The sequence below is a fragment of the Meriones unguiculatus genome, chromosome 7, assembly GCF_030254825.1.
Source record: "Meriones unguiculatus strain TT.TT164.6M chromosome 7, Bangor_MerUng_6.1, whole genome shotgun sequence".
Lineage (NCBI taxonomy): Eukaryota > Metazoa > Chordata > Mammalia > Rodentia > Muridae > Meriones > Meriones unguiculatus.
Genome location: NC_083355.1, coordinates 85,970,424 through 85,997,269, shown reverse-complemented (window position 1 = coordinate 85,997,269; position 26,846 = coordinate 85,970,424). Strand labels below are relative to the sequence as shown.

General features: G+C 44.6%; 1 protein-coding gene across 1 annotated transcript; it reads left to right on the top strand.

Moving 5' to 3' along the window:
- Positions 1-9,327: 9,327 nt before the first annotated feature.
- Positions 9,328-26,422, top strand: Rdh11 (retinol dehydrogenase 11). Its single transcript, XM_021651185.2, has 7 exons — positions 9,328-9,467; positions 12,522-12,640; positions 12,978-13,133; positions 14,898-15,002; positions 15,939-16,148; positions 17,572-17,761; positions 24,478-26,422. The coding sequence occupies exons 1-7, from the start codon at positions 9,403-9,405 to the stop codon at positions 24,581-24,583; spliced, it is 951 nt and encodes a 316-aa protein (XP_021506860.1). The 5' UTR covers positions 9,328-9,402; the 3' UTR covers positions 24,584-26,422.
- The last annotated feature ends 424 nt before the right edge of the window (positions 26,423-26,846 follow it).

Here is a 26,846-nt window from a genome sequence, read left to right as displayed (position 1 = left end):
GCAGCTTCACTGACCACTTTAAAATGATGTGTTTCTCCCTTGGGGTGAAAGCAAAGTGTATAAATCACAGTGTGAATAGTCACAAGCACCTGGAACTTTTGTAAGTCTATGCTTGGGAGGTGGAAGAAGGAAGACTGTGAATTCCAGTCCTGCCTGGACTGCTTAGCAAGAGCTTGTCTCAAAAAAAGGCAAGGGGGAGGGGAGGGAGAAGAAAGGGAAAAAAAAAATCAAGATGAAAAATGCTGTGCTGCTCAGGGAAGCAGAGGCAGGCAGATCTCTGTGAGTTCGAGGGCAGCCTGGTTTACAAAGTGAGTCCAGGACAGCCAAGGCTACACAGAGAAACCCTCTCTTGAAACAAAACAAAACAAATGCTGTGCTGGTTGCTTTTATGTCAACTTGCACAAGCTAGAGTCCTGTGGGAGGAGAGAATATCAACTGAGGAAATGTCTCTGTCTTAGGTAGGGTTACTATTGCTTCGAGGAAGCACCATGACCAAAATGCAAGTTGGAGAGGAAAGGGTTTTACTCAGCTTACACTTCCACATCACTGTTCATCACTGAAGGAAGTCAGGACAGGGACGCCAACAGGGCAAGAACCAGAAAGCAGGGGCTGCTGCAGAGGCCATAGAAGGGTGCTGCTTTCTGGATTGCTCCCCCCACCCCCACCCCCGCTTTCCTATTGAACTCTGAACTATTAGCCTAGGAATGTCACCACCCACACTGGGGTGGGCTCTCCCCATTAATTGGTAATTAAGAAAATGCCCTACAGGCTTGCCTTATAGAGGCATCTTATTAATTGAAGTTCACTCCTTTCAGATGACTCTGTCTCTGTCTCTCTGTCTCTGTCTGTCTGTCTCTCTCTCTCTGTTTTTTTTTTTGTTTTGTTTTGTTTGTTTTTCAAGACAGGGTTCCTCTGTGTAGTCCTGGTTTTTCTGGAACTTGTAGACCTTTCTCTCTGTAGACTAAGCTGGTCTTGAACTCAGAGATTCTCCTGCCTCTGCCTCCCCAGTGCTGAGATTAAAGGAGTCCACCACCACTGCCCAGCTAGTGGAGCACTTTATTAATGCACAATTGATGTGGGAGGATGTAGCCTGCTCTGCCTTCTCTGGTAAGTTGAACAAGCCAGGAAGCAAGCCAACCTGCAGTGGGCTTCCATGATGGATCTTGTTTTTATCCTGGGGCTGTGTGCTTTGATGATTTGTTTTATAAACAGAATTTTCTGTAGAGAGACTGAAAAGATGAATTCGTCTTTCCCACATCATGGCTAACTAAATTCGTTTTGTAAATCATTTTACTTTGGAATATTACCAAAAAGGTAAAAAAAAAAAAACAAAAACACCCGGAGCATTTCTGAACACCCCTCCCTTTGCTCCATTAATCTTACTATCATAAATATTAGCAAGTGGTCAGGACAGGAAACTCTCCCATTACTTTGGTTCATTTTTCCAGAGAGGGCTTCTGTGTGCGGTCCTGGATGTCCTAGAACACACTCTATAGACTAAGTTGGCTTTAAGCTTTTAAATGCCCTTCCTTAAAAAAAAAAAATTATAACAAGAAAAAATCTGCGCTTTTTTATGACCATTATGTTTAACAAAAGGCAGTAGAGTAGGAGGGATAATCTGAAATGTTATGGGGCAGAATGGACATTTCTCCAAGAAAATGTCTCCGAAGACCAAAATGACCAGTCAGTACTTGAATAGAAACTCTGTAATCACCAGGGAAAGGCTAATATCATGTACACAGTGGCAAGTGTTGGCAGCGATGCAGAGAAACTGAAGCCTTCATACTTGCAAGAGAAAATATATGAGATAGCTTCCTTGTAAAAATAATTGAGCACAGAAATAAGAGAGGGCCCAGTAATTTCATCCCAGGGTATAAATCAAGAATGGAAACATGTCCATCCAGAAAGTGTACGCAAATGTTTATAACAGCATTAAAAAAAAGCAACCCATTCCTCTGCAAGGGCTTTTACACACTGGACCATCTCTCCAATGCCTTAAGTTTCCTTTTTAAAAGGATGAATTCTAGGCTCAGATAGAAGGGGAGGAGGACCTCCCTTATCAGTGGACTAGGAGAGGGGCATAAGGAGAAAAGAGAAAGGGAGGGTGAGATTGGAGGAGATGAGGGAGGGGGCCACAGGTGGGATACAAAATGAATAAAGTGTAATGCATAATAATTAAAAAGGATGAATTAATCACAGAACTCACAAGGCTGAAATGAGAATCAGTTGGGCTCAGGATTTGGAAACCAGCCTGGGTAGCATAGTGAAATTACATCTTCCATTTGTTGAATGATAACTATATCACAAATAAAAATGCAATTCATTGCTTAAAAAAAAACTTTAGGAGGGATAGCTCACAGGTAAGAGCACTTTCTGCTCTTGAAGGCTTTCCAACTTCATTTCCCAGCAGCCACGCTGTATGGTAGCTCACAAACACTCATAACTCCAGCTCCGGGTTATCTGACACATTTTTCTATCCTCCATAGACTACACACAAGTGGCATACAGGACACACGGACACCGACACATACACATAAATAAAAATAAAGTTTTAATATTAAAAAAACCAAACAAACAGTTTATGCTAGTAAGGTGGCTCAGTGGGCAAAGCTCTTGTCTTACAAGCCTGACAACCCAAGTCTGAGCCCTAGGAACCTCATAAAAGAAGAAGAGAGCTCATAAAAGATGCCCTCTGGCCTCTGTTCACACATATAACAACAAAAACCTAAGTAACCAGACTTGAATGCCTTCGTGAACATTTAGCATGAGAGCAACTGTGGCTATTTCATGGAGGAACAAATGGCTAATCTCACGAGAGTCACACCTGTGAGGTTAAACACAGCATCAGTGCTGAGTCTTCTTGCCTAAGGAGAGGTAAAACTATCTGTGTCCACTTCTACGGAATCCCAAAAAGCTAACCTCCATGTCATTTTCTTGAACAAAAGACTACATAGAAGCAACATAATGCACCTTTTTAAGTTCAGACTTAGGAGTCTTCCTGTCTCTTGACTATCACTCCTGGAAACCATCATTTTCTTAGAAATCCAACGAACAAGATCTGCAGGCATAGCTAAAGTTATATCCCACGTGCATGGACATCACCAGTTTCCTATTACCTGAGGTTTTTTGTTTGTTTGTTTGTTTTTTGCTTTATAATTAACATAGGAATTTGTTAATTAACATAGCAAAGGAATTTGTAAATAACACGTAAAATTCCTAAAATGTGAGAAGAAAACAGATAGGAGGAGAAAGAAGAGGAAGAAAGGGAAGAGGAGGAGGAGAAGAAGATGACCAACCAGCATTCTGGGGAGGACCATAGAAAGGTCTTGAGACGACAAAGAGAGAACAGTCCAGCCAAAGCTCAGCTTCTAGTTATTCCTGTAAAAATTTGAGACATTTGAGAGATGCCTTCTTGAATTTCCCCAGACGTACCCAAGCATTAGTGGCACCCCATAGAGCTATCACACTCAAGTCCATAGGGTACAGAAAAATTGCCCTGTGTAACCCTCTTGAACTCCCAATCATAACCAGATCATGGCCTTTGTAAAGCAAATTTTGGTTAATTTCTAAGTGGGGGTGGATTGTTACCCAACTATGGATAATTGGAACAATGGCTCTACAGAACTGCCCTAGAGAATTCTTGCTCAACTTGCATTTACAAAATAAATATACCTTAAGCAATAAAACAAATACTCCTTACTAATGACACTTCACTCTCCTTGGATCCATGCCTATCTGTCAATGTGAAAGAGAAAGGTATTAATCTATAAATCTGTGCTATCTGGAAGTAAAGCATGTCACCTAGGTTGAGGCTAGCATGTCATCTGGCAGCATGTCACCTAGGTTGTAATCTTGTTCATTTCTTTCCAAGTGTCAGTTGAGCACTTTACCAGCACGAGTTAATGAATATGGTGTTGGATTACAGTGGCTGAGGGGTGATTTGCCAGGTCCCAACCTACCTAGGGGAGAGATACTCTCTCACAGCACTGTCAGGCTCTCTGGAGGCAAACAGAAGGATGGTGCCACTGGCCAAACCTAAAGAACTCATGGAGAGGACCAGAACGTCCAGATGAAGGTACCTAATGGGTGGTGGAAAACACAGGTATGGGCAGGAGAAATGGGTTTGTAATTTCTTTGGGGGATGAAGTAGAACATGAACTCAGTGCCTTGTTCTTCTTTCTCAACCCTTGGTGTGAATAAAAATGTGCTCTAGCTTAGCATTCCAGGCCCATCCTAGCTACTGTCTGGGCCTCTGGCTTTAACTGCCATCTTTTGCTTGTACCCACTCTTCTAAATGAGTAAAATTAGCAAACAAAGTAAAGGGGTTTATTATAATACATATATACATATGTATGTGTATATATATACATACATACATATATAATGGTATCGTTTATAATAATGTGCCCCTCTACTATCTTTACCTATATTTCCTCCCACCTCCTACCTCACTGGTTCCTTCTCCCCAATGCTTTCTTGTCGTGTGTGTGTGTGTGTGTGTGTGTGTGTGTGTGTGTGTGTAGGGAGAAGGAGAGGGAGAGAGAGAGAAAGGAGAAGAGAAAGAGAAAAAGGGAGAGAGGTAAATAGATAGAATACATAGATAGGAAGAGAGCTAAATCCAGATTCCATAAGAGGAAAGATGTGGAGAGCCACTTGTTTGTTGGGCTGCTTTGTTATTGAGATTTCAGTGAAAAACACGTTTTCACTCTGGCCTTCACCTGGAGACAGAGACAGGCAGGATGTTTTGCCAAGTTTACTTCTTTTTGTTTGTGTGAGGATCACACAGACAAGTGGTCAAGGTAAACAAGTTTGACTTCTCCATGAACCCCTTCATTGGATTGAGGTGCTTTGCTCAACTATAAAAAGGGACTGTGGAATAAACCAGTGGACAGCTTCTACTGGCAGCCCTCTCTCTCTTCCATCCCCCATGAATACTGCACACATTTGATACACAGATATACATACAGGTAAAGCACCCATGCACATAGGATAAAAATAAACAAATCTTTAAAAAATTAAAAATTTAGTCTCTCAACTGTGGGCTCCTGTAAAATGAAAAAAATAAATTAAACACTTTCTTTCTTACTGCAAGAGGGAAGAACCAGGGTACAACCACAATCTGAACAAAGCAAAACCAAACTCTAACAATGTGAGTACCTCAAAGTCCAGTGGAATCTGACATAATCTTCAGGGCTTTTCCAAGGGGCTTGTATCACTTCTGCTCCCCCCTCTGCAACATCCCTCTACCATCTCCCGCTGGCTCCACGCCACTGCTGCTGCTGTTCTTGGTGGTCATCCCACGGTACTGGCATCTCCAAAACGCTGGGGTTTCCTTCCACAACTGAGCTGCGCTTTCACCTATGACCTCTCCTAGGCTCCATTTGGGGTGTCAAGCCTCAAGTTCTCTGCATGACCCCTTCAATCTTGAACCTTCAGCTGCTACTGAGGCTACCCCACCACCAATGCCCTCTCACAGTGCCAAGCCTCAGTTGCTCTCCATGACCTCTTCATGTCTTTAAAACCAGTACCACCTAGGTGACTCTTATAATGTCAGGTTCTGCTGCCATCGTGACATTCAGAGCCAGCGTCCATATGCTGACTCTCAGTAAACACTTCCCAGATTTCATGTCAGATGGAAGGGCCTGGAGGAGACAGGAACCCCACAAGAAGACCAACAGAGACTACTTACGCAGTAGTAGTCTCTCTCAGGGGGCTTTCAGAGATTGAGACATCAACTAAGGAGCATGCATGGTCTGGACCTAGGCCCCTTGCACACATGTAGCCTTTGGGCAGCTTGGTCTTCATATGGGGCACCTGGTGAGTAGAAGGGGATGCTGTTTCTAACATGGACTCTATTGTCTGCTTTTGGATCACTTCCCTCTGGCAGGGCTGCTTTGCCTGGCCTCAGGGGATGAGGATATGGTCAGTCCTGATGTGACTTGATGAGCTGGAGACGGTTGATGTGTAGGGGAGAAAGCTCCCCTTTTCTGGGGGGAAAAGGTAGAGAGGAAGGGGAAAGAGGGCAAGGGGAGGACTGTGAGGAGAGGAGGAAGGAGGCAACCTTGGTATGTAAAGTAAATCAACTGATATAAAATAATAATAATAATAAATAATATAATCTGCTTCACACTTAATAACTGTGAAGAATGTAATTAGGCTGGTCAAGGTGGCACACACACAGGTAATCCTAGCACTCAGTGGGGAGGCAGAGGCAGGCGGATCTCTGTGAGTTTGAGGGTAGCTTGTTCTACAAAGCAAGTCCAGGACAGCCAAGGCTATACATAGAAACGTTGTCTCAAAAAAAAAAAAAAAAAAAAGAAGGAAAAAGAAAAAAGAATTAAAAGAGAGCTGAAGAGATGGTTTGGTGGCTGAGAACATTTGTTTAGCTCTCAGCACCTACATGGTGGCTTACAACCATCAATAATTCCAGTTTCAGGGGATCCGGTGCCCTCTTCTTACCTCCTTGAGCACCAGGGCAGGCATAATGCCCACATACCTATAGTCAGGCAAAATACACACACACACACACACACACATAATTTAAAAAGTATACATTTATTTATTGCAATTTATTCACTTTGTATCCATGTTGCAGCTCCCTCCCTCATCTCCTCCCAGTTCCATCCTCCCTCCCTTTTCTCCTCCAGTGCCTCTCCCCAAGTCCGCTGACTGGCAAGGACCTCTTCTCCTTCTGTCTGACCGTAGCCTATCAGGACTGGCTGCATTGTCTTCCTCTGTGGATTGGTAAGGCTGCTACACCCCCCCCTCCCAAGGGGAGGTGATCAAAGAGCCAGCCACTGAGTTCATGTCAGAGAGCCACTGCTCCCCTTAATAGGGAACCCACTTTGAAATGGAGCTGCCATGGGCTTCATCTGATTAGGGGTTCTAGGTTATCTCCGAGAATGGTCCTTGGTGTTGGAGTATCAGTCTCTTTAAAGACACCTGTACCCAGATTTTTTGGTTCTGTTGCTCTCCTTGTGGAAATCCTGTCTCCTCCAGGTCTTTCTGTCGCTCCCTTCTTTCATAGGTTCCCTGCACTCTGCCCAAAGTTTGACTGTGAGTCTCAGCATCTGCTTTGATACCCTGCAGGGTAGAGTCTTTCAGAGGCCCTCTGTGGTAGGTTCCTGTCCTGTTCCCTGTTTTCTCCCACTTCCGATGACTATCCCATTTGCCTTTCTGAATGAGGATTGATCATCTTACCCAGGGTCCTCCTTCTTGCTTAGCTTCTTTGGTGTACAGGTTTTAGTATGATTATCCTATATTATATGTCTAATATCCATTTATAAGTGAGTATATACCATGTGTGTCCTTCTGCTTCTGGGTTACTCGCTCAGGATGATCTTTTCTAGTTCCATCCATTTGCCTGCAATTTTTAAAAAAGAATTATAGAGCTAATATATTTGAGATTAGCCTAGGTAATTTAGCAATGGGGTGTGGAGGAAAGAAGAGAGAGGGAGAATGTAAAGCTCTTGGCCATAATCTGGCAAAAAATGAAGCCCGATATGAGCATCAGCTAGTGTCATTTCTGGCTCTTCTCCTTGCCCTTAAGGTCTGCTGCACTCTGCCTGCTTTTCCCAAGTTCTGAATGTATGTGTTACCGCTCTGAAGGGAACGACTTCTCCAACAGAAGAAATGTTATGGCTCCTCCCCGGGAAGGTTCCCCAATGCAAGTGTTACAGCTCTGCTCAGATAGCCTGTAAGCGAAGGTCTCTCCAGCGGAAGTGTTACAGCTCCGCTCCATGAGGTATCCTGGAGAGATATCTACTGGGTATCTACTGGGAGACGAGGAATACCACAACGCCGCACTGCACAACAAACCTCACACAAGAGATTAATTGGGAGAGGAAAACCTCTACTGCTGAGCAGGCTGCCTCTGCCAGGGTGAAAAGCAGCAGGGAACTGAGCGGACACGGGCTTATATAGGGTTTATTGTGGGAGAGTGGGAGAGGAGGTTCTGGGAGAGCTTTTCAGGCTGGCCTAGGATTGGTGGGATTTTTGTGGCCTGATCTTGGGGCAAGCTCAGAGATTGGAGGAATTGTTTTTCTTAACGCTGGTGTTGGGCTTGGGGTCAAGTCAGGACCAGGGCGTACTTTTCCTGGCTGTTTTACCTTCCACTGAACCCTTTGATGGTAGGGGGATTTTTTTTTCTTTCACTGTCTACTCCTGTGTGTTGAGGTGGCTTAATCTTGACCTCCCCTGAGGCCTCTGCTCAAATGCTGTTTTCTCAAAGAGGCCCTTACTGATCTCTAGAGCAGGAGACCCCTGTTCTCAACTGCCAAAGCATTCTGTATTCTCTGCAACCTTCCAGGGAGCTGTGAGGGGCTGTTCGCCTAATACTAGATATCACAATGACAAGAAAGTGACAAAAGCTGATGATAATAATACTAGATAATCTAATGCTAAATCTCTAAGAATAGGTATTGTGTAATGGCGCCTCCTCCCCAGTCCCGGACAGACCATTGAACAGGTGTCTTCCAATGAAATGGAAGTTAATTATGCAAAAGAACCAGAAACCATTAGTGTAGGTGGAAAATCACAGATAGATTAGTGACTTGTTAAAATGTGTTAGACATGATAATCCATACTTATTTCTACAAAATACACCTCAAATTGAAAGAAAAGTTGAAACAGGTTGCTTGTCTATTTCCTAGAGAAATGTTCCTGGCCTTAGTTCAAGACGGGATTAAATACTTTCATAAACTGAGAAAACGAACTGTGCCGGTTGGAGAAATTCATTGCTACCTTGAGGATTAACATGACACAGAATGCAAAACAAAACAAAACAAAACAAAAAAAAAACAAGCTATTTATTTTATCAGTAATGATCAAGTACTTGGGAAATTAGGATCGATACCATCTTAGTTGAAAACAGTGATTCTCTGGGGGAGGTTTTACTTGCTTTGACCCATTAAGGCAAAGGTAGTCTCCGAGGAAGGACATCTTCCACCTCACCAGCTGTCAGATTAACGGGTCCTGTCCTGTGTAATGGCCTCAGAATACTTTCCAGACGTTATTTCCCAGACAAAATGTGGCAATTTCCTAATAATGACTGGGGGAAATTGAATCAAGCACTGGACTTGGGGCCCCAGATAGCAGACTGGGGAGATTTCCAAAGAATCGTTAGTGGCTAGCGGGCGGCAGAAGGGCTGTTTCAATGATCCCACAGGGGCTGGGCCCTGGACCATTTGAGACTGCTGCTACAGTGTTGCGTTATCCAACTTCTCAGGGTGCACAGAAGCATTACCCTGCCTGTACCGCGGCCGCCAAATCCTGAACTACATTTCCCAGAGGGCTTTGCTCCCGAGCGGTTGCAATTATACAGGGGTGTGTCCTGGAAAGAGAAGCCATAGTCGGCCAGCCGCTTTGGAGCATCAGCCTCCACTGCGCTACGGTGGTGCTGAGATGGTTGGGATCCTGCTACTGCTATGTCTCCCCTTCATCCTGTACTTGGCCACGCCAAAAATCAGGTCTGTGCGAATGTGTTGCCTTTTCTTGCTAGGTCTTTCAGAGAGGACAGGAATTCCCACTGAAGCTCGTCTCCGCCACCACCACCCCAACCGCCGAAAAAAGACTAGGAAAACTCCACAAGGAGTTCTTTAGATGGCCAAGATCTGGAGTTTAGTGGACTTCAGGCGAGTTCTTGGTACCTTGGATGTGGGCATGGCGAGACGCCAGACCTCAGATGGTCGCGAAAGGGCTCCGGTCCCCAGCAACCTGTGTTGCTCTTTCTGGCCGACCTTATTTCCTCCAGCACCACCTGCTTCTGGCTCTGGGGTAGGCGGAGAGCATGGCGGGCTTCAGACCCTAACAAGGGGCGCAGCCATGAATGCTAGTTCCTCCGCTCCCACGCTTTGAACCAGCCTTTGTCTAGTTCCTTCCTTCCAGCCCTTGAGATACTACCGAGCGCTTGCACTTTTTGCTGTCTGATGCCGAAGCCCGCAGGGTTGTCTGTGGCCCCACTGCATGCTCTCTTCGTTGCTGTCGCTCACTTCTCCGTCCAGGTGTTAGAGAGAATTGAATGGGTGGAGATTGCTTTCTTTTGCCTTCGGAGTAAGGGTGTGTGATTTTGTCTGATTTAGACTCGTAAGGACGGGGCCGGGGGTGGGGTAAGAAACGGGGGTGAAAGAAGGCGAAATGGTCTCTTGACCAGGTGTCAGATCAGCTCAAAGCTGGCCACAAAACTATCAGAGAATCAGCGGCGGGCTACAGAAGGGGCAGCCCGCTGATTGGTTCTGGGTAAATCACCAGGAGTGACGGCGGACCAGTAATAAATGCCCCCTTCTCTCTGCTTGCTTGGCCTATAGTTCCTATTGGACCTGAGGTTGTGCCAGCAACTCCTGTCACTTCTTACCATGGTAAATGGTTTATCAAGACTGCCTTCCCACTCTTCTTACTTTCCCTTCTCTCCCTGGTAGCCTCTTTCTATTTGTATTTCTTACCCCATCTCTGAATACTCCCTGTTCCCACATAGGCACAGATGGGCCTTGTACTCAGGTGAAAACATAGATTTCTTTCTACCACAAGAGCTTCATTTCCGTATAGAATCTGAACAAAAATCTGAAGCAGAACTGCGCCCAGGGAAATGTGTCTGCGAAGAGAACACTCTAAGACCTTTTTTTTTTTTTAATTTAGTTTTATCTTATTGGTGTTTGACTGCTTGTATGTCTATGTGGGGGTATGAGATCCCCTGGAACAGGAGTTACAGACAGTTGTGAGCTGCCATGTGGGTGCTGGGGATTGAACTCGGGTCCTCTGGAAGAGCAGCCAGTGCTCTGAGCCGCTGAGCCATCTCTCCACCCCCCCTGAGACCTTTATTATCCCCGTGAGAGCTAGCTTGTGAGAATGGGGCTAGAGTTGGGTTTTCATAATTGTCACTTTTGTTTTTCCCCAATTAGGGAAAAAGAGCCAATTACTGGTCCCCAGGATTTATCAGTGTGAAAGCTCAGTCTGAAGGGATGTGAGAGACAGAGCAAGGGGCCTTGGTCTCTGAGGAGAGAGGTTCAACTGGGCAACACAAGTTAGTTTGCAGCGGCTGCTTGCACTTAGCAAGTTCAATGGAATAGGTTGAAATGCTCGTTAAAAACTTAACCTCTGAGTCAACAGATCCTTTTAGTCCCAAGATTGTACAGAGAGAAGGAAAACCGGAGGGTTGGCTTTTATCCATATGGAGGGCTGCTGCAGCATGCAGCATAGGAGCAAGGACTCCAGTTAGTCAAGACACGATCCTCACTCATTATGTGTAACTCGGTTCTGTTGTGGTGATTGTTGTTCTAGTACTAATGTGTGACCTTAGCAATCAAACACAGAACCTTGTACATGCTATGTACATGCTTGTACTCCACGCTGTATTTCCAACCCTTGTCCCATTCTTAAATGTATTTTAAAAGTGTGTGTGTGTATGTTTTACTTAGAATAATAAGGTTATGATTTCTACTCTTTGAATTGATTTAGCCATTCTCAAGATTATAAAATGCTATTTGTCACAGTTTCTGTTGTTGTTAATGTGTGACCTTAGTAATCAAACACAGGGCTTTGCACATGCCATGTACATACTTTTACTCCTAGCTACATTCTCAACCCTTGTCCCATTCTTAAATGTAGTTTTTAAAAAATGTGTGAGTGTGTGATCTTTTTCTTATTTTTGACGTAGATTCATAAGCTTATGTTTCTACTCTTTGAATTGGACTAACCATTCTTGAGATTATAAAATGCTGTTTGGTACAGATGGGCATGCAAAGACCAACTTTCCTCTGCTTGGTTGAGTCTTATGGTTTCCTGAGCCAAAAATGCCTGAGGTCAGGTGCCTGATTGAGTAAACACTCAGCCACATCTTGTGCTTCGGGAAGAAGATCTAACTTTTTCTGATTGTTTGTTTCAGTTTTTTGAGACAGCATCTCTCTACATCATCCTGGCTATCTTGGAACTCACAAGAAATCTGCCTGCCTCTGCCTCCTGAGTGAGCTACCACACCCAGCCAAATCTAACTTTTGTTTTTAAAATGCTTTCACTTTTTGTCCTTAAGCAAGAGCACAAAATTTTTAATTTTTGTTTTCCTTTTTGAGACAGTTGCTATGTAGTCCAGGCTGGCCTTGAACTCGATTCGCCTATCTCCCGATTAATAAGATTATACCTGAGAAGGAGAAGGCTACCTTCTTTCTTTGCTTTTAACTTTTTAACATTTATTTCTTCCGTATGTGTGTGTTTTATTGTATGTTGGGGTGGGCGCACACGTGTGTACCACGGCATACATGTGGAGGTCAGAGGACAGCTCTGGGGAATCACTTCTCCTTTTCCATCACACAGGTCCTGTTGTTGTACCGACGCTGACGGGCTTAGAGGTGCACATATTTAACTGCTAAGGCATCTCGTCATCTTGTCATTTTTTTACTTAAGCTTATAAAAGAATATCATTGGAAGAAACAAAAGCAAGCTCAGCCTTGGGATGGGAAGGCTGATGGCATTGCAGGGGCCCTCGGTAGGAATGGATAATGAAGAACTGATTTGTTTTCTTATGTCTCTAGGAAAATGCTGTCCAATGGGGTGTGTACATCTACTGTCCAGCTTCCCGGGAAGGTAGCCATAGTAACCGGCGCTAACACAGGCATCGGGAAGGAGACAGCTAGAGAGCTGGCCCAAAGAGGCAAGTGCACCTGCTCCCAACTTGCCTGGGCTGATAGTTTGCCCCTCACAGTGATGGTCACGCTCATTGTAAGAACGCTCCGGGTACCTCCTAAATCCCCTGTTACAGTCTGAATCTGATGTGCTGCTCTACGCACAGTGAGCCCTTAACAGAAAACTAAAAATAACAAATGTCATTTTTATTTTTTTCTTCGCTAATTTTCTTCAGATACCACTGTTGTAAAGTGAGAGATAGACATTCCTACTTTGTATAGTGTCAGGAGCATTCAGCACCTGGCTTCAGTCTCTCATACCACGTGAAAACAGAGCTGGTCATTTTTCCTTTATCTGGTTGACAGGAGCCCGTGTATATTTAGCTTGCCGGGATGTGCAAAAGGGGAAACTGGTGGCTAGCGAGATCCAAGCCACCACAGGGAACAGTCAGGTCCTGGTGCGGAAACTGGACCTTGCTGATACCAAGTCTATTCGAGCCTTTGTCAAGGACTTCTTAGCCGGTGAGTAGAGACAAAGACTATATTTTGACCATTGGGGCATCTTCAGGATGCAGAAACAAAAAGAGAGCCTGTTTTACTTGTTTCTCTATTGCCATGTTGAGACACCATGACCAAGGCAACTGATGAAAGGAAGTAGTTTCATTTGGGGTTCACTGTTCCAGAAGACTAGAGTCTGTTGCCATCACAGCGAGGAGCATTGCAGCGGGTAGGCAGGCGTAGTGCTGGAGCAGTGGCTGAGAGGCCACATCTTGACCTACAACCACAAGGCAGAAATAGGTGATTGGTAATGATGTGGAGTGGGCTCTTGAAATCTTAAGCCCACCCCCAGTAACATACCTTCTCCAATAAGGCCACACCTTCTAATCCTGACCAAAGAGTTCCACCAGCTTGGGATCAAGTATTCAAATATGTGAGCCCATCGAAGCCATTCTCCTTCAAACCACCACAGGGCCCCAAAATCACAACAGTGAGCAAGGGCTAAAGTCCACACTGTCGCAGGAATATCAGAACTCAGTATGGGCTTGTAGGGTCTCTCATAAATGCCCATGCCAGGATAGGAAGATGATGAGGCTGAAAGCCCTTGAGAGCTGGAGTTTTAGAGAAGGTTAAGGTTCACAGAGAGCCTTTTGGTCCACGGTATACCAAAAGAAAAATAAAACCCTGGCCACCACCTCAGGGACATAATAAAGTAGCTTACCATCTCTTAGTATGTTGGTTACTTTTCTCTTGCTATGATAATACAGTTCCAGAAGGTTAGAGTCCATGATGGCAGAACAAAGGCATGGCAGCAGTAGCAAACGAGAGCTCACATCTTGAGCAGCAAGCAAGACAGAGAGCATACATCCTCCAGCAAGGCCACACTACCTCATTCGCTCCAAACGGCTACCAAATGGGAACCAAGATTGATGGGAAGCACCTCACTCAACCCACACACTTAGAGTCTAGATTGAGGAAGAAAGGGTGCTGACCTGCAAGAAGTTAGAGCCAACGCTGACATCCTGAATCATTCTACTAAGTGATAGAGAATTTTAATTTAAAAACCGTGGGGCCAGCAAGATGGCTCAGCAGGTAAAGGTGCTCGCTGCCAAGCCTGATGACCCGAGTTTGATCTCCAGGACCCACATGGTGGAAGGAGAAAGCTAACTCTCACAACTTGTCCTCTTACTGCACACATACTCCATGTCATATATTCTCTCTCTCTCTCTCTCAAAAAATAAATGCAGTGACATGTTTGAGAAAGCTGTGATGTCTCACCAAAAGTAGGTATGCTCCACCCCCATCACCCAGAGATCTAGACCCCTTTAAGGAAAACGACTTCCACCCTTGGGAGTTTTACAGTCTAAGTTACAAATCTCACAGGGAAATGAGCGACAAGAGAGAGGTGGCAGGGTTCTCTAAGGGCCTGAAGCCTAGAAGTGTGGGTGTTCAGGAGCATCCTTTTCTTGCTGACTCATCCTTTTCACTCATCTTGGGAAGTCTTTCTGTTGGGGGAGCTTGATGGAACACTTTCCCAAAACAGCGAGGAAGGAGCTTTTGGAGAGCCTGGACATGCTATTTTGTGGTGGAAAATAGAATTCTGCACTGTAAAAATCTGTGACAATCAGCCCTAGTCTTACAATTAAAAATAATACAAAGTGACTGGATGGGACAGGGGGCAAAGAGTCTTCCGTCTCTGCTTTCATGGCCCCTCCTTGGAGACCTGGGCCTGGGTTGTGAGGAAGATTTCTGAGATGTGAACGCCGTGGCTGCTTTCTCTTCCTGCAGAGGAAAAGCACCTCCACATTCTGATCAACAACGCAGGAGTGATGATGTGCCCCTACTCTAAGACCGCAGATGGCTTTGAGATGCACATCGGAGTGAACCACTTGGGTGAGAAGTCTTGTTTCCATTCCAAAGCACGAGGGAACCTCAGATTCAGAAAATTCAGGAGTCAGGTGGAACTTCCTCTGGCATTATTGGGGCTCTGGGCTATAATCAACCATGCATGCGTGACAGATAATTGAGAATGCCTGAAAGTCGAGGGCTAATCATGACGCCTGCTTCAGGTTCTGCATGTATGTGGTGTGTGTGTATTTCAGTTACATGTATGTCTGTGTGGGTATATATTACGGGTATGTTCATGTCTGCAGAAGCTGAAAGGAAGCAGCAGAGCCTCTGGAGCTGGAGTTAGGCGTGGTTATGGGCTTCTATATATGGGTACTGGGAACCAAATTTGGATCCCCCAGAAGAGCAGCAAGCACTCTTAACTGCTGAGCCATCTCTCCAACCCCTCTCCCTACTTTTTAAAATCTGTAACTCGGATTTGGCTTGTGTTGGGGTTTTATTCGAGCAGCTTGATTAGACTGAGGCCTTTGTTGCTATTACGAGTGATCTTTACGGGCAGGTAGAGGCTATATGCTCTTCGCGTTCATTCGTTTTGGGGACAAGGTCTTGCTGTATACTACCTTCCAACGTGATCTTCCTGCCCTCAGCCCCCTGAGTGCTAAGGTTACACATGTGTGTCACTGTCTGCTCTCAAAAGAGTGATGGTAACCTCTGTTGAAATGAAACAGGATTCACCTCCTTAGCACAGACACGCCTCGGATAAGGGTGTCTCCTATCCTGGGCTGTTTCCAGTTCCTTACATCCCCTCTAAACCTGTTCTCTAGTTTATAATGAGACGCTGCCGTGGTGGGCCTCATTTCTGACTGCCATCTCACCTCTGACAGCTTCCTCCCTCCTGAGCTGGGCTTGCCTGTACGCTTTCTCGTCCCCACACAGGCACAGGTGCGGAACAACTCTGTTAACCCTACTTTCTCTCGACAGGTCACTTCCTCTTGACCCATTTGCTGCTGGAAAAGCTGAAGGAATCAGCCCCATCACGGGTGGTCAATGTGTCTTCTCTGGCACACCATCTGGGAAGGATCCACTTCCATAACCTGCAGGGTGAGAGGTTCTACAATGCAGGCCTGGCTTACTGCCACAGCAAACTAGCCAACATTCTCTTCACTCAGGAACTGGCCAGGAGGATGAAAGGTGGGTATGGGAGTGAGCATCCTGGGAGCCAGGAGCCAGTGGGAAATAGTGAAAAGCCACAGCGTGGGTGGGGACCGTTTTGACCTGGACAGGGTCCGCTTTCATGAGCATTAACAGGGAATGGTTTTAATGAGTAGCTCCCACTGAATAGCGGAGGCAGCTGGCTGGACACATGGGAATTCTGAGTTTGGATTGGAAGCCTTGGCCTCAGTGCTTACTGCTGTGTGACCTGCAGCAAATAACTGAGATTTCCAAGATTTAGCTCCTCCTAGGTACAGTGAGAGCTGTCTCACAGCTTATTGTCAAAGTCCATTCAGTTCTCACAAACAAGTCAGGGTTTTTCACTGCTAGTGACAAGCGAACTAGTACAGACATTACTATTTCATACTAATTAATTACTATTAATTACTAATTAATAGCAGACATTAGTATGAAACACGGGGGAGGGGCTGTCTCTCTAATAACAAAGGGTCAAACAGAGGGCTAGGGAGGTGGCTTAGCAGTTCAGAGAAGTTGCTCTTGTCAAGGACTCAGGTTCAGTTCTCGGCATCCATGTGGTGGCTCATCCATTTGCAATGCTAGTTCCAGGAGATCCTATACCTTCTTCTGACCTCCTTGGGTACCAGACACACATGGTACACATATATACATACAGGCAACCCACTCATAACTATTGTTTTTTAAAAGAAAAAGAAAAATGTGCCTGAGAAAGGGAATCTCTAGTCACAAGTAAACAGAGGTCATTAGCATTGTCTACTGTGGATTTCTAATAAAGAGAAAGGGGGGAGGCAATGCTTAGGCATTAAGCCAAAAAGAACTGGGGGAGGGGAGCTGTGAGCATCAAAAGTTCTAAGGTGGAAGTTTAATGGGCCATGAGAATTATTTTTTTTCAAGATAGGGTTTCTCTGTGTAGCTTTGGCTGTCCTGGACTCGCTTTGTAGACCAGGTTAGCCTTGAACTCACAGCAATCCACCTGTCTCTGCCTCTTGAACGCTGGGATTAAAGGCGAGCACCACCATGCCTGGTTTGAGCCACGAGAATTCTAAGGTTTGGTGTTTGGATAGAAAGTGCTGAGGACATCCAGAAATGAACTAAAGCACCTAAAGAGTTAAGAACATTAGAAGAGGCATAGGGTCATGGAAGCCAGTGAAAAAGAAGACTGAGAGGGAGTGATGAGGATACCCGACAGTGTAAAGAGCTGCCGAGAGGCTGCGACTGGGCCCTGCCACCCTAGGGTAGCGAAAGCCTCTCCCAGCCCCCAATTCCAAATCTGTGCAACTCAGTCCGCAGTGCATGTGATGCCACCAGGAGCCCAGAGCTCATCTGTGGGGCTCACGTGCGTCCTCACGTGCTCTGCTCCCTTTGTCTAATTGGTAAAGTCAAATCTTGTCTTCCTTCTTGACATGGCCCCTGCCTGCACCAGGCTCTGGAGTGACAACGTATTCTGTCCACCCTGGCACCGTCCACTCTGAATTGGTCCGGCACTCGTCTGTTATGAGGTGGTTGTGGAATCTTTTCTTCATTTTCATCAAGACCCCTCAACAGGGAGCCCAGACAAGCCTGTACTGTGCCTTAACAGAAGGTCTGGAGAACCTAAGTGGCAGTTACTTCAGGTACGAATCCATCTGCCTTTCAGGTGGGTTGCTACCGCTTAAGGGAACTAACTTGGGTTTGTCTGGTATAGTATATGCTTTTTTTGTTTTTGTTTTGTTCTGTTTTGTTTTGTTTTTTGAGACAGGGTCTCTCTGTGTAGCCTTAGCTGTCCTAGACTCGCTTTGTAGACCAGGCTGGCCTCCAACTCACCATGATCAGCCTGTCTCTGCCTTCCTGAGTGCTGGGATTATAGATGTGCACCACCATGCCTGGCAGGATATGCTTTTTTATAAAAAATATATTTCCCAGAACTGGAGAGATGGCTATGTTCGCACAGGCTGCTCTGCCAGAGGACCTGGGCACCGTTCTCAGCATAGTGGGTGCTGAGAACGGTGCCCAGGTCCTCTGTCTGTAACTCTAGTTCCAGGGAATCTAACATTCCCTTCCGGCCACCATGGGTACCAGGCATGTACCTGGTTCACAGACATACATGCAGCTAAGTCATCATACATATTAAATAATAACAGTAAATTAAAATCTTTAAGTAAATTCTCTAAAATAGCTTTTGTCAACTGTCCCTAAGATCTTTTAAGATCTTCTAAGGCGTTCAGGGGAGATGGCAACTGTGGGAGAGACCAGGAGCCAGGGCGCAGGAGAGGGAGCATGAGGAGGGGCATAAACAAGGGCGCCAGGCTGGGCCAGGCCAGGGGTATTAAAGAGGCTGAGGTGTGGAGTGGGGCTGCGAGCCAGCGCTTGAGAGGATTGGTAGGATCAGGAAGGAGAGGCTGAGGGTGTGAAGGGGCCTTGTGGCTTGTGGTTGCAGGGAGGGCGGGACTCCCGTGAGCCCTGTTGTGAGGGTGTGTGTGTGTGTGGGGCATTGGACTTTCAGATGTTTTTGTGAAGGGGGGGTTGAAAGTCTTCAAATTGAATGTGGAAGGGCCTACGGGAGAATTTGGGTAGAAAACGAGAGAAGGAGGGCTTGGGGAATGGAGGGAGTGTAGCCGTGATGAGGTAGTGTAGAAAGTGAGAGACCGGGAGGAAAGTTTGGAAGGAAGGGGAGAAGGGGCAGTGGAGCAGCGAGGTGATAGAGGGTTTGGGGTTCCCCTTTCCCATGTGGAAAAGTGACAAAGTTAAGCAGTATCAGTTGCAGCCAATTTTAATTGCTTTTAATAGGGTGAGAAGGTCATGTAGGTTTGGAGAATTGGGATTGAGTGAGGGTTGAGCCAGATCTGCTTTCCAAAACACTGTCTTGCTTCCTGCTTCCTTGTTTTTCCTGGTTACAAATGAGATGAGTAAAGCAACTTTCTAGGGTTTTTTTTTTCTTTTTTTTTTCTTTCAATTATCAATATAAGAATGGGAAAAAGATATTGCTGGAGCCTTATATACCAAGGTGGGGGCTCCGGAAGCCTGAGGAGGAAAGAGAAAAAAAGAAAAAAAAAGATATTTCATATTTTTTCTAGTACCTTCTAGGCTTGATTTTATTTTTATAACATCTTTTATACTAATAATTATGGTTTTCCTGTTTTTATTCTCTCTCATGTCAATCCTGTTTTCTTCCCGTTTTGGAACCCAAATTCTATTTTGTATTTAATTTCTATTTCTCTATTATCTTCAAGATGGAAGTGGTGCCAGTGGATTCCTTTCTATTTTATTTTACTGTTTTCTCAGTGCTGGGGATGGAGCCTGGGGCTTCTTGCAACGCTAAGGTGGGGGCTCTATCACGGCTCTACCCCCTGCCCAATGTTTGCTTTTTGGGGGCATGTTGTACACGTTTGTATGTGTGAAGGTGCGTGTGCGTCTATACCTGTGGAAGCTGAAGGGCGACTTCAGGCGCCATCTACCTTTGGAAGTGGGTGGGACACAGAGAACGGCAAGATTTCCCTCTGGTTTGAAATGTGCCACAAAAACTAGAGTAACTGGCCAGTGAACCTCAGAACCCCACCTGTCTCCGTCTCCCCTACCCTGGGATTACAAGCAGGTGCCACCACATCTGGCTTTTTTTTTTTTTTTTTAACATGCTTGCAAGGCACGCAGTTTACCAACTAGGCTAATCTCCCAGCCCTGTTTTCTGTTTACTTACTTATTTTTTTGAGACACAGTCTAGGCTCTGTAGCCTAGACTGATCTCACACTCACTATCTACCTGCCTCTGCCTCAACTTCTATTGTAGAAAGTTTTGAACCTATGCACAAGTAGAATAAATGGCATCTTAACCCCATATATGCCCACTATTCAGCTGTCAAAAACCGATGGCCAAACCTGCCCCTTTCCCATCTTCAGACTGTCATCATATTTTTATAAAGAAAAATCACATGCATCATATAAGATCCAATGTGTTTTTACCCCTACCTTCATGATCTTGTTGAAATAACCTCGTTTTAGAGAAGAGGCTGTGAGTAGCATTAAATTGGAAAGATGTAGCCAGTCTTTGCTCCTTGTGGGCTAGTCCTTTTCCCACCCTTTATCACCCCTCCTCCGGTTTCACCCCCTAGCACTAGATAGGAGAGAAAGAGTAATAGAGGGGAGACACAGAGATCCGTGAGTCTAATTTCTTCTTGTTTCTTCTCTGAGCACTAACAAACCACCGCCAACACCCCTGAATGGCCACCTACCAACAGCACGATGGGAACCTTAGCATTTATATACCCTCTGCGTGTTTCCAGAACTCCAAATGTCACACAACCGCAGAAACTGTGTATATAGTTCTTGAACTTCAGATCCTTATTTCCAACTATCTGCTATACAGTTGTACTTGTGTGGCGGGCACACATCACACACTAGACACAGTCTCAGGTAGACAAAACCACGCCTCTGCTAGAGCACGAGGCAAGTCATAGTCAGCTGCTGCAGACAGTCCGAAGCAGCCCCATGTCCCCACACCTGAGATTAAAACAAAGCAAAATCTTAAAATATCTGTTTTGTTTTTTCCTTTAAGAAACCCAGATTCCCGAATTCTCACAACAGAAAGATGAGTAAACAGATGGCAAAGAGCTAATAGTGCCAGACTTGTGGAGGAGCCATAGAAATTGGCTCAACAGAGAGGTAGAAGATGATCTGTGTTTTAGGGGGGAAAAAAAAAGAAAGAAGAAAAACAAAGGATTTTTAAAAAGTGACTAAGTAACACAGAGTTTCCAGTTTCAAGTAATGGCAACTTCAGTGAAAATGGAACTTCCATGAGAGCAGCCCTGAATTTTTGGTAGATGTTTAATTGACTGTGGGGCTGGAAGAGGATTTGTTAACCCAGTTTCACATCTGTGGGCCTAGGAGGTTGATGAGAACATGAAATGAGAAACAGACATTGGAAAAGAATATATGATACTTACGGATCTTGAATTCCAGGGCAGTAGGCATGAAGTCTGGCTAGCAAGCCAGAAGGAAATGGACTACAGTATTAGAGCAGACTGGCAATGGTGAATGGCCGATCAGCTGTCTTACACACCCTGCTGGGAACTGCTTTGGGAGGGTGAGGACATCACCTGTCTTCTGTCTTGAGTCTTAGTTCCATTGTTTCCCATCCACTCTTCAAAGAGGACAAGTTGGATGGGAGGGTAAGTTTGCTATTGCCAAAAAAAAAAAAAAGAAAAGAAAGAAAGAAAGAAAGAAAGAAAGAAAGAAAGAAAGAAAGAAAGAAAGAAAGAAAGAAGTGAATGGCTATTCAGCTGAAGTGACATCTGTCTACCTGAGACTGTGTCTAGTGTGTGATATCTGCCTGCCACACAAGTACAAATGTATAGCAGATTGGAAATAAGGATCTGAAGTTCAGGAACTACATAAACTATAAAAGCATTGTATACTAGACAGATACATACCTCTGTGCATTGGAATGATTTTATTTTATTGTTTCACTTTTTGAGACAAGGTCTCACTAGGCCTTGGCTGTCCTAGAACTTGATAGGTAGACCAGGCTGACCTCAAACAGTAACCCACCTGCTTCTGCTTCCCAGGGTGCTGGGACTAAAGGTGTTCATCACCACATTGGCCTGTTCATTGATTCACTGATTCATTCATTCATTTGTTCATTCATTTATTTATAGACACGGTCTCTTGTAACCCATACTTGTTTCAAACACACCATTTAGCTCCTAATCCTTAAGCTCCTAACCCTCCTGCCTCTAATCCCCAAATGCTCAAACGTGTGACTGTTAAGGCACATTTCTCATGCTGTGGATATTAATCTTGCTGCATTTTAAAGGTCCAGCAGCAGCCTTGTAGATTCGTATCTAGAGATGAGCACAGAAGTTTGTTCTGATAGAGGCCTTGGCTATTTTAGTGGCTATTCCCTCGCCTGGTTCTACTTACTAATTACTTCTGTCTCTAAGGATTTGCCTATTCTGGGTGTTCCATATAAAGGGAATCATAACTAGAACCTTTTGTGGCTTCTTTCACTTACCATAATGTTTTCAAGTTTCATCTATGCAAAAGCATATGTCACTATTAATTACTTTTTAATTACAAAGAACACTTCATTGTATGATCATACCTTTATCTACCACACATAAGATCAACATACTATTCTGCTTCCTGGCTTTTTAAATAATACTGCTTTGAACATTGATATAATTTTTATTTTTATTATTATTTGCTTGCTTTCACTTTAGTTTTTGAGACAGGGCTGGCCTGGAACTTGTGGCAGATATTCTGTCTCAGCCTCCCGAGTGCTGAGATTATAGGTGTGAGCTAGGATGTCCAGCTCTGGTTTTTGTTGTTCTCTTGTGTTTGTTTTTGAGACAGGTTTTCACTCTGTATCTCGGCTGGCCTTGAAGTTCCTAAGCAATCTGTGCAGGCCTTGAACTTATCCTCCTGCCTCCGTCTCCTGAATGCTTAAAGACACACACCATCGTACTGGCCCATGTGAAAATTTTTATATGGACATTCTTTAATGGTCTATAGTGGAATTTCTGAATTATTGGCAATTTCATTTTAGCTGTGGAAAAGCTCCCACGCTTTCCAAAGTGGCTGTACCATTTTCTATTCCTGCTGGCAGTATATGAAGGTTTTGGTTTCTCCACAGTGGTGGACGATACGAGTCCCTCCTTCTGGTCTTAGCCCTCCTGCTGTGTATGAAGTAGCAGCTTGTCCTACTCAGTCTCCTCCTAGTGTTGTTGAGCATTTTTGTGTGCTTTGTTCACGTGTGCATCTTTACTGGAGAATTGTCTTTTCCACTCTCCTACCAATTTTAAAGTTAGGTTTTGTCTTTTTATCGTTTAGTGTTCTTTATAGTCTAGATACAATTCCTTTGTCAGATATATGATTTACAAATATATTTTCATAGTCTGTGGATTATTTCACTTTTTTGTTTTTGTTTTTCAAGACAGGGTTTCTGTGTAGCCTTTGCTCTCCTGGACTCACTCTGTGGACCAGGCTGGCCTCAAACTCACAGAGATCTGCCTGCCTCTGCCTCCCAGAGTGCTGGGATCACAGGCGTGCGTCACCACACCTGGCTTCATGTCACCTTTTTAATGATATCCTTTGAAGCTCAAATATGTTTAATTTATGAGGTGCGTGGGTATGTGTGGGTGTGTGCGGGTGTGTGCATGTTTCTGGGACAGAACCCAGAACTTCGACCATGGAGCCACATCTTTAACCCAAATGTTGTTTCATTTTTTGTTGTTGTCTTGTTTTTTTGTTTTTTTTTTTTTGAGATAGGGTTTCTCTGCTTAGCCTTGGCTGCCCTGGACTCACTTTGTAGATCAGGCTAGTCTCAAACTCATAGAGATCTGCCTGCCTCTGCCTCCCTGAGTGCTGAGAGTAAAGGCCTGTGCCACCATGCCCAGCTCAAGTGTTAAATTTTAATATTAATGAAGTTCAGTTTATCAGTTTCTTTGTCATATCCAAGGAACCACAAACAAACAAAAAAGAATGAAAGAATTGACCTTGAATTGTCTAGGTGGTACAGCTTGGATGCCTGTCCTGCAGAGTTATGGCAAGGCAGAGAAGGCATATGAATACCTTTCTGTGGCTTGAATGTGTCCCTAACACGATGGTGTTGAAAATTGAAATCGTCAAGATCATGGAATATTATCACCATTGTTACAGAGTGGGTTTGGTGTTGTGAAGATGACTTCCCCCTCACTGTCACTTTTACAGTTTTTGTTCTTCCTCTCCCTCTCTCCCCATGTCCTCATGTGACAGGGCTTTAGGTGTGCCAGGCAGTGCTCAACGTACTGAATTAGCTAGCTCTCAACCTTGTTCACTCATGTGACAATGCCTTCTGCATCCAATGTGAACAGCAGGATCTCAGCTTCTGGACACTGTCCAAGGCCTTGACGGGTAGACCTCTGAGCTCATTTGAAGTATATGGACCTATACAGGTATCTGGAAAGCACTGATATAGTTAAACATGTAGATAGCTCATATTATATAACCAACAAATCATTCTGATCAGAGATAGTATAGTGAGAAGATAGAAATATTTTCTTGGGGGAAAGACTTGAGAACAGTATGGACATGGTGGCCTGTGCCTGTAATGCCAGCATTTCAGGGGAGTGGCTCGAGGCAGGAGGATCATGAATTTGAAGCCAGACTGGGTCAGAGAGCAAGTGTTCCAGGCCAGGATGGGCTATATAGAGATGCAGACTATAGAATCAGAGAATGAAGAAATAGGATAGCACTGTCCCTATAAAGTACCTTGGGGACCTGTGTGCTCTAGATTGTTTTCCTAGCATATTCTTTACACCAGGCAAAGAGAAAGTTCCATTCTTAACCCTGTGTCTCAAGTCTCTCTGTTTCCCTTCCAGTGAATGCCACCTGGCCTGGGTCTCTAGTCAAGGTCGTAATGAGACGGTAGCCAGGCGGCTGTGGGATGTCAGCTGTGATCTGCTGGGCATCCCTAATGATTGGTAAGTGCTGGTTTGGATTTAAAAGAAGAATGGAAGAGATTATGATTGTCCTTCAAAGTGGCCAAAACTTTGAGCACAAAGAACATAGAACTTCAAGCCTTCCCTGCTTGGCATCCAGCCAGTTAAATCCCAGTTCCTCTAAACATCTTGAGTTTGTACTGACTTTGTTCCTGCTCCTGCCAGTGTTTCTAGTGGTATCACCGACTAAGACAGAGGACCCTCACATGACCTACACAGTTCCTGTTTTCCTTTGGAAACCTGCTTCTACCAAGGAGCATGGAAGCCCTGTTAGGATTGGGGCATGGCAGTGTGGGTTAGATGGAGCTCCTCTGGACCAACCATCCTCTCCCTGAAGAACTCCATTGTAACCTCAGACGAGCCCCAGGAGCCCAGTGACCTGGCTCGAGAGCAGGCCTCTGTGCCCCCAGCATCTGGATACTTCAGGAAAGTCTTCACTAAATCTGGCAATCTGAAGCTTTTGCTGCTGACACACTTTCCTACATCCAGACCACAGAAGAGCTTCCTTCTCTAAGAAGTTTGTGGAGTTTGAACGGCAGAAATAAAAGTAAAGCCAAGCTGTCATTTTCCTACTGTTTTTTAGCCTAGTAAGGAGGCAATGAAAGGAGTGCCATGAGACGATAGGTCACTTGGCTTCATTACTGACTCTAGACGCACGGGAAGCCTCTCTTCTGTGCCTTAGTTTCTCTGAGGAAATTAGAAAAGGAAAGGCCTTTTCATTGTCATTGTGTCTTCTTGTTCGTTTATGCAGTTGGGAGTGCTTCCACAAAATTCACAACAGCCACGCAAAGGAAAAGTCCTAAATCCAACTACAGATGAGCAGAGATGGCGCAAACCACTGTGCAGTCTCTGATGTAAATGAGTACAGTTGCAAATCGAGGGGGACACTGTATATGTGGGAATCAGTCACTGAGAAGCACAGAGGCAGCAAGGAAGAAGATTAAGGAAAGAAAAATCCTATCAAGTAATGCATGGTAATGAAGGCAAGGATCTAAAACCACAACCGAACAGTAGCAATAGACACGCCCACTATCTAAACCACCAAGGAAAAGTCCAGAGCACAAGAGTGAAAACTTACCAAGTTTTTATTCATAAAATTTATCCCAAGGACTGACACTTGTAATTACAGTCAGTTTTACAGACTTTCAGAGCATTTATTACATTAGCTTAACAAGATGTCGGTTTCAGTGGGGCATGTGGAGAGATGGAGTAGCCTTAGAATTATTGGCTGCTGTCCCAGAGGACCCTGGTTCAGTTACTAGGACCCACATGGTAGCTCACAACCATCTAACACCTCACAATTCTAGAAGATCCGACACCCTTATCTACCTCCATGGACAGTACAGGAATAGAGGCATTCGTGTATAAATAATTCTGTAAAATAATAAATTAGAAAATGTCAATTTCAGGGTTAGAGGTGGGTGCTTTCCTGGTATGTATAAGGCTCTGGGTTTGATACCTTCAATTTACTAGAATCCTGTGCTCTATTTGGAGGGCTTTATCAAAAGCAATGCAGGCCAAGGGTGTCGGAACCCCTCATGTTCCCACACTTGTTTGGAGGGTGCAATTCTATGGGAGTTTGCCATTTTCTTAGGCTGACGATTATATCTTAAGCTTGAATATGTAAGACTGATAGGACCATGATCTTTAACTTTAAATATTTGTAAATTGATTTTTGTGGGCTTGTTCTGACCAATAAACTATACATCTAAAAATTAGTTTATGGGGAAAGTGAGAACATTTTGACAATGCAATGAATAACTGAATTCATATTTTCCTGAATTTATATTCACCTGTCAATGAAAATAAAGGTTCTTTTCAATTATCACGTTTTCAGTTCCAGATTATAACTGTAAGAATTAGACGTTTAATTGTAGTTAAAACACTGCTAGTTATGCAGCTGTTTCCCATTCTGATGGACGCACGTGTCTCAGAGTCAACACAGTACGACTGAAACTCATGTTTCATTCATTTGGGTTGTAGTCATCAGATCATCTATTTCCTACTTATTATATGCCACTGTGCACAGGTCAGTGTTCCCCATGTCCCTTGGTCACGGCAGGTGCTCCTTTATGTACCTATTTCTTTCTGTGACAGAGAAATCTAAGGCTTGGGGTTGCAGAGGTGCCACAGCTCTTAGGGTCAGGCACCATGACAAGCAGCCCCAGAGGATCCAGCGCCCTCTTCTGGGCTCCGCAGGCAGGGCACTTGCACTCACACTTAAACGTGGATCTTTTATTTTTATATTT

Bases quoted from the DNA above. Each gene is read 5' to 3' on its own strand.
- Rdh11 (XM_021651185.2), top strand. From the start codon at position 9,403: ATGGTTGGGATCCTGCTACTGCTATGTCTCCCCTTCATCCTGTACTTG. The intron at 13,134-14,897 runs GTGAGTAGAGAC...CTCTTCCTGCAG, and splicing joins TGTCAAGGACTTCTTAGCCG to AGGAAAAGCACCTCCACATT. The intron at 15,003-15,938 runs GTGAGAAGTCTT...TTCTCTCGACAG, and splicing joins CATCGGAGTGAACCACTTGG to GTCACTTCCTCTTGACCCAT.